We start from the raw sequence: 8,343 nt of genomic DNA, 5'->3' as shown, positions 1-8,343 counted from the left end.
TAATTCCAATTATGGATAAGCAGTACACTCCTTTGTAAGTCAGATCTAGCAGAGCATTGTATCTAGTAGAAAAATTGATAATTTGCATAAAATGAAAAAGTAATGAATACCATCAATAAAATTTTTTCAGGAGAATCTAAATGAGAAAATGTATATATGTAATATTAAAATTAAAATCACCACATAAAACTTGTTTAAATTAAAAAAAAATTACTATAACTCAAAACATTAAAAATTTGAAAAGTAGAGAATCTTAATTTATATATATGCCCTTTATCTGTTACCACAAGATAAATACTAGGTATCTCAAAAGAAATGTTGTATCAACCCAAACAGTTCATAATCACTTGCATAAAGCAGAAGTGCATGCAAAGCATTCTGCTATACATATTTCATTACTACCTCATCATCATTTCATCATTTCCTCTAATGTCAAGCCAGACGTCATCGAATAATGGAATAATATAAAATGATGTTTACTGATAAAGCCATATTCCATTTAGGCAGACAAATGCTTATATGTGTGTGTGTGTGTGACACCACTGTAAACAATGCCATGTAGAAAGCTTTTCCATTAATTATCACACTGTGGCCCAATGAAGTGCGATCTCATACAGTAACCAAACACCTTTGGTACTGTACATTTCATGGAAACTCACAGCATAACAGTATGGCTCAGAAATCATTATGTCTATATTGTGAGCATACCTTATAGCCAGGGCATCAATGATATTGCAACAAGACAATGCTCAACCACAAAGTACACAACAGTACAAACAGTCTACAAGGCATTGATATCTTTCTGTGACTGCTGTACTCCCAAATTATCACCTATTAAACATGTGTGGGATGTCATGGGTTATCATCTGCAACAGCTTCTTACCCACATCTTAAACAACCCAATTCCAGCAATGTGGTCTGGAATGCAGTTCCTTAAAGTACTATCAACCATCTCATTGATAGCATGCCATGATGTCTACATGAAGTATAGCCATCCAATGTGGGCCTATCACAAAAATTCAGAGCTTTGTCATTTCCTGTATTTTTTGCATTTCCACATTTATACCTAACTTTGCAAATTATATTAGTACACATTCGTTGTTTCTTGCAATTTGTTTAGAGTAATGTACAGTACTGTACATACCAGTTTTTATTTTTTATAACAATATAGTAATCTAAATGTAAATTTTCTTTAGAATTTATTTTAAATGTAATTTTTAAAAATTATGTTGAGTGATCTATCATTTCATAGAATCAGTTTACAGTATACATTACAGAGCTTGCAGCCGAAGTTTTCATCTTTAAAACGTGAACATATTTAAACAACGTTCACATTTTAAAAATGAAAACTTTGGCTGCAACCTCTCTATTATGTTTTTTAATGATTAATTACTATCACAAAAATTGTAATTAAAAAAAAAACATAATTTACATCATTGCAGGTAATTTTGTGTTCTAACAAATCTAGTTGATGATTAGGTTAGACAGAAAAACAAAACAATAGAATGTAAAACTGATATCTTTTAATATAAATATTCACTATTACTTCCATTTAAAACTGATGTAAATTATTACAAGTATCCTAGTTATAAAAAAGAAAGTCAATTTTTTTTGGCTAATTTTAATTTAACTTTACTTAACAGATTTTCAAGAAAAGTATGAAAATGAGAATTAAGAAAAAAATTACAGTAGATCCCCCTATAACATTGTAGATAATTCCGTGTTATATGAATTACATGTTGTACGAGTCACTTAGATTTTACAAATACGTGTGCTGGGCTGTGAACGGCTTACGTATTTGTAAAATCTAAGTGACTCATAACAAGTAACAATGGAAGTGTTTTAAGTGTTTTAAGTAACAATGGAAGTGTTATGTAACAATGGTATTGTTAAGAGAAAGCGATGTGCAAGATTTACAGGCGCAGATGCAGTTCTTTCGTTTTTGTGGGAAATCGAACATATTTNCTGGACGGCGGAAAGTAGTTTGGCTGCCCGATGACGTTTTACCAAATTGTAGAAGTTTTTTTACCATGTTTATACGGACACTGTCGCAATTTTTTCGCCATCGTATAGGAATCCGAACTATAGGAACCTGTGTTATAGGGGGATCGACTGTATATCAAATTATTCAAACTTCAAGACACCATTAAAAATAAAAATTGCATTATAGTGAACATTTTTTTTAGTTAACTGTATAAGTTGGCGACTCACAGAAAGCCCGTCGCGACCCATAGGTTGGGAACCCGTGCTCTAAACAATTGACAAATCTTTGAAATTATACAAAACAATCTTTCAAAAATTCTTCAATTTGTAAGGATTACAGAGAAAAGAAAAATAATAGCCATAAAAGTTATTTATTTAATTTATTTTACTACAAAATCTTTATTTACAAACACACAATTATTGCTCTTGTCTTTCTGATACCAAATGATGCTTATGTCCATGTAAATGATTCATTATTTGGGTGTCAAAGTACCATTTATCTATAGCAGATTCTGGCTGAAAACATTCTAATTCTGGACCATTCATTTTCACCATTAGCACATCACTGAAATTTATATTATATACACTTTGTATTGATTTCATTTCACTCCAACCTCTCTTACAGGTAATTGATGCAGTAGGCAGGATAGCCACAATTGATAAGAGTTTGCTCAAAAAAGGAAACTTCTCACTCTGAGAACGAATTCTATCCACGAGTTCATCAAATCTTAAATTTTGTCCAACCATTTTGAACTCATGCCATTCATTTAATAACAGATTATTTACAGTTTCAACAGAGTCAATGCTTAGAATACTGTTGAAATGAGAACCCAAACACTTAATCTCTGCTTCACCAAAACGTTTCAAATTTTCATCATTTGGCCAAGTGAAAGTATCAAAAATACAACAGGCATTGGCAACTTCACAATTAATTATATCTAAAAATCTATTGTTTATGAATTTTATTCCTATTTGTATAAGTTCATTTCTGTCAGATTGAAATTTATCTTTATTGTCCAATTTATCTATTAAAGGAATATTTTTATAATTTCCTTTTGTTGATATATGTCTCATAAAATTTTCTTCCATAAAACCTGAACTTCTTCCTAATTTCTCTAATGAACATAGAACATTATTTACATGAATCCTTATCTGACTTGCTAATAAATATTTTTGAAATACATAAGATAACTCTTTAAAAATTGGAAGAAAGTCTAGAAGAAAATGAATTGTTAAAATAAATCTAAAATCTTTCAACACTTTCAAAATTTCTTTGATTTGATTGGATTCACTACAATTTTCATTTTCAATGGATTCCAAGTGAATCAGCCATGTTTCCCAATCTGCAAGCAAAGCTTTAAGGAATCCTGTTTTACATATAAGCCAATAATTATCAAAAATTTGAATTTTAAGAATTTTGGTTTGAAGCATTGGTGCTACAGTTTGGAGTGTTTTTAATCTTTTTGGACAACTCTGATAAAACTTTAAAATATTAATAATAGTACTGTTCATGAAGGAGATATAAGGCACTTCTTTTGCAGATTTCAATACTTGTACATGTAAATCATAACTTATACAAGGAATTGTAATCAAATGACTTTTCATATTTTTCATTGAATTAATTACAGTTACAGTTGAATTAGTTCCAACTCCTACTAACCAATGATTATTTCTCCAATTTAATCCTAATTTAAAGAATTCTTTATCTATTGCCTCTAAATAATCATCAGCTGATGTTTTTTGTAAAGGGATAGTTCCTAAAAACGATTCAACTACATTATTACTATTGAAATATTTGATATATAAAATAATTTCTTCAACTGCTGAATCTGTACAATCATCAATGAGTAGACTTACAAAATCAGAAAGTTTTATATTGTCAATTAAATTTTTCTTTATTGTTTGAGCAATATATGATGCAATTATTCTATATTCATCCTCATTTTCTTTCTGTTCATACATATTTGTTCTGAGTTTTTTTGCTAAACACAATAAATCTTTGACTTCTGAAAATGGCTTACCATTTTTCATAATATAGTACACAATATTAAATATTACAGTCATATGATGAAATGTTTCTTGATTTATTTTCTCAGTGCACTTAGTAGCAGGTTTTACAGTATCTTGTTTTAGTAGTGCTTCCAAACATTTTTGATGAAGACCAGACTTATCATGAAACTTGAAAGTTTCATGTTTAAATGGAGATCTGAAACCTTGGACAAGTTTTGAATTTCGTTTACATAAATTGGGAAACTTTGTACAAACATTGCATTTGGCTAAACCTATTTCAGTGTCAAATGATAACCAATTAAACTCTTGAAGCCAACTAATTTGAAATTTTCTCTTTCTTCCGTCTGTAATACCATTAGCTGATGATGTATTCATTGCCAAATATGCAAAAACTGTTTTTTCAAGCATTCTATCATCATCCAAAATTACCATCTATTAAATTCTTGAACAGTCAAATTCTGATCAAAACTATTGCATGAAATTTCTTTCACCAATGTCTGTTTATCTAGAAAGAAAAAGTATTTTCTAACATTAATGCCAAACAGCATTCAAATAATAAAATTCAACAATAAAACAATATACAAAATAATTTACATTTGGCCTGTATGAAAATTTTTGTAATTTTATATTTTTATATGTATTTTCTTTGATTGTATGAATCTTTATTGTTTTAGTTGGCTGATGAGGGACAGAACGAGCCCGAAACATGTAATATAATACATGTATCAACTAAATAAAGATGAAAAAATGCCAAGTGTTTAAATTTGTCAAACTTAGTGTTTGAACAACAAAAAATTTAAAATATTAAATAACTTTCACAATCTGAGCATGCATTAGCAATTGCAGTTCTTGTGAACTGTACCAATTACGTAAATTAAGTATAAAAATAAATAAATAAATAACTTATGATCTATCATTTTTATTTTATGACTAATTTCTTTTGTCCAGTAGTAGTAGTAATAAAAAAAAAATTATTGATATTAAAATTATTTTCTGTTTAATTTTGCTCAAAATGTTGTAACTTCTTACTGTAATTAAACATGATTTTGTCACAGTTGTTATTTCTCACAAATGTATGAATGGATAGATAATTGTTAGCCTGGAAAATCAGTTGCATAACACATCATCAGTCACATAATGTAAATCAACTAAATTCACAACTGGAATTTAAAATTGGCATATAATCTGCACACCCTTTCAAATTATCTTTCAAACACAGATAACATGCTGGTTATCCAAATGATATTAGGTATACAACTTATGATTTAGAAAATAAACCTTCTGTAATTCATTTTAGTCACTTTATGTAATAATTGAAGTGCAGCTATACTCTGAATTGATAAACAATACAGTAATACCTCGACTTACGTGATTTTCAAATCTCGTCGATTCGTCTTTTGTTTGAGCACCACGCAACCCTTGATTACTCACTCCCCCCACACTATTGTTCAGCTTATATGTTCAGATGTGTCGCGCGGAATCGACGCACAGCTACAATTTATTTTGTGTTATTTATTTCTGTGTTTGTTATATCTACGGAGACTTGAGAGACTCTATGTGGTGATTTCTTGTAACTGTAAACAAATCAAAAGACGATATAAAATTAATGAGAACATTTATTAGCTCACATACTTAGCTTATCCGACTTGGATTTTACACAAATTGGGAAATTATACCCCGACTTATGCGGTTATCACTCGGACCCACCTATCGCATAAGTTCGGGGTATTACTGTAGTCCACAACAGACTGAAAATTAGTGCTTTAATGGCCTTTATTTGTAATTTGTAAAAGAGGGTGAGAGAACTGTCGGTCTTTTAACTGACTGACTTAGCTCGTTTAGATAGGAAACGGAAAGAAGGTTCAAAGGTAAGATGATAAGCAGCAAGAGGAAGTTAGATAGATAGGAGAGAGGAAGGAAGTGACCATGGGTTCCATGGGCGCCCGAAACGCCTCAACACACTAAGTAAATCAAAATATGGTTACAAGGTCCAATAATAGCATGAAAACCATATAAACAAAATGGCGCGGCAATACAAACAGTATTCAGGGTTAATGTTTACAATTTATATAAGGTAATATCGAGCAATTAATTAATGTAAAACAGGGGAAGTTATATGTACTGTACATGGCATATACGATCAGGAACCGTCCTTGTTATCTTCGTCTGTTTCACTTTCCGATGTTTGGTGGATTGGACTATTGTCATTCGGTGTTTGTTGCTGTTTTTTGAGGTAGTCCGGTTTTAGTTCTTTTGTTTTCTTGACGAATGTTTGAAGGCTGCACCACAGTCGTTTGGTGGCAAAGATGTCTGCCAGCTGTGGTGGCCATGTTAGTCCACTTGTGATGGTGTCCCTAAAAAATTCTGCTCTATGCTGGTGGAATTTAGGGCAGTGGAACATAAAATGTTCGGCGTCTCCCTCACTTTTAAGTTCACAGTCACATTTATTGTCCGTGCGTTTTTTAAAGCGGTAAAGGTAAGACTGAAATTTCCCATGACCCGTTAGGCATTGGGTCATGTCTGGATCGGGTTCAAAGTGATGGGCTTTTTTCCTTGCCGTTAGAGTTGGTATAAATCTATGGCAGAGTCTTCCCGTCATGGAGTTGTCCCATTCAATCTGCCATAGGGTATTTGTGATTGAGTTTATTTTCTCCCAGATCATCGTCATCGGTATGCGTGAGTAGATGTGGGGGGAGTGGAGTACGCAAGCTTTTTGGCCAGCAGGTCCACTGTTTCGTTCCCTCCATAACCTTTGTGGGCCGGAATCCAGTTGAAGTGGATGATTCTATGCATAGCAAGAGAGTTTGTGGTGTTTATTAGTTCTCTTCCTAGTAGTGTGGGTCTCCTTTTGTTCTCAAGTGTGTGCAGCACTGCCCTACTGTCAGCGTAGATATTTATTATCTCTTTGTAATAATTGATGTTATGTGAGTTAGGGCCTTGTGCATTGCCCAAAGTTCAGCCTGCATAACACTGCAGTGTGGTGCCATCTTGAGGTGTGCTTGGAAGGTTTTCCGGCCATTTCGTGCAAATATGGCCACTTCCGCACCCACTCCTCTTTCCTGCTTAGACCCATCTGTGTAGACAGCCCAATCACTTGATGTGTTTTCTATTCCCTCAAACTGTAGGTCAACATTGTAGTGTGTTTCATCAGCTGGGTAGAAATGGTTCCTCTTGCTTTCGTAGTCATCTATCCTGTGGCATTTTATTTTGTCTATTAAATCATCACAATTAGCTGGAATTTTCTCCTCCTTCCTGTTATTGGCCNTGGCCACTCCCGCACCCACTCCCCTTTCCTGTTTAGACCCATCTGTGTAGACAGCCCAATCACTTGGTGTGTTTTCTATTCCCTCAAACTGTAGGTCAACATTGTAGTGTGTTTCGTCAGCTGGGTGGAAATAGTTCCTCCCGCTTTCGTAGTCATCTATCCCGTGGCATTTTATTTTGTCTATTAAATCATCACAATTAGCTGGAATTTTCTCCTCCTTCCTGTTATTGGCCTTTCCTTGATCTGTCCATTGTGTGATGTCTCCTTTGGAAAGGTACCACTTCCATGTGAGTGCCTTGGCTGTGAGGTGTATTGGCTGTATACCTGCGAGAACCAGTAGCGCGTCCGTGGGTGTCGTCCTGTAAGCTCTACACATTTGTAGGGCTGCTCTGCGCTGAATGGACATGAGTTTCCTCCTTCCATGTATGCTATTTAATGCTTCATGCCATACAGGTATTGCATAAAGCACAGCTGGCTCTATTGCTGCCTTGTAAATGATTTTGCAGTTCCGAAAATTTAGCCCCCACTCTTTGCCTGCTATCCATGTCAGGAAATTTATCTTCTGGTTAGTTTTCCTACATATTTCTTCAATGTGGCTTTGCCAGTTCAATTTTTGGTCAAAGTATATACCGAGGTACTTTAATTCCGTGACTGTTTTGATTTTCTTGCCATCGATGTGCACACCTATCGCTCTTTTTAGTTGCCCCCGCTTGTCTTTTCGTGTGCATGTCATTGATGCACACTTTGCACGATTTATCGGTAACTTGTGATTAATGCTCCATTCCTGTACTTTCTGCACTACCTTATTTGCCTCTTTGGCTAGGTGGTCACAGTTTTTATTGGCTATCATGATCAGCAGATCATCGGCGAAAGCTTGAATTTTTATGTCCGTGGATTGTTCTATTGTATACAGTAATCCATCGAAAACCAGGTTCCAGAGGCCCGGACCACATCGTGATCCTTGTGGGCAACCTCTGTGTACCGTACTGCTTACCGAGATATTGTTTGTGGTGAATTCCACCCGTCTGTCCGTAAGATAGCTCTTCACCAGGTTAGTAATGTTCCTTGGGCAGTCCACCTCCTTT

At 33.9% G+C, this 8,343-nt stretch overlaps 1 protein-coding gene across 1 annotated transcript in view; it reads right to left on the bottom strand.

The window, feature by feature from the left end:
- Nucleotides 1-2,096: 2,096 nt before the first annotated feature.
- LOC111614168 (zinc finger protein 862-like) overlaps nucleotides 2,097-8,343 on the bottom strand; it is a 13,120-nt gene continuing 6,873 nt past the window's right edge. Inside the window, exon 2 of the mRNA XM_023355547.1 lies at nucleotides 2,097-4,498. Within this exon, the coding sequence (XP_023211315.1) occupies nucleotides 2,401-4,425 (2,025 nt within the window). The 5' untranslated portion in view covers nucleotides 4,426-4,498 and the 3' untranslated portion in view covers nucleotides 2,097-2,400. The remainder of the gene's footprint in view (nucleotides 4,499-8,343) is intronic.

Source organism: Centruroides sculpturatus, unplaced genomic scaffold, assembly GCF_000671375.1.
Source record: "Centruroides sculpturatus isolate CEXI.00-Female unplaced genomic scaffold, Cexi_2.0 scaffold1719, whole genome shotgun sequence".
Lineage (NCBI taxonomy): Eukaryota > Metazoa > Arthropoda > Arachnida > Scorpiones > Buthidae > Centruroides > Centruroides sculpturatus.
Note: the sequence above shows the minus strand (reverse complement) of the source record. Positions and strands in the feature narration are given on the sequence as shown.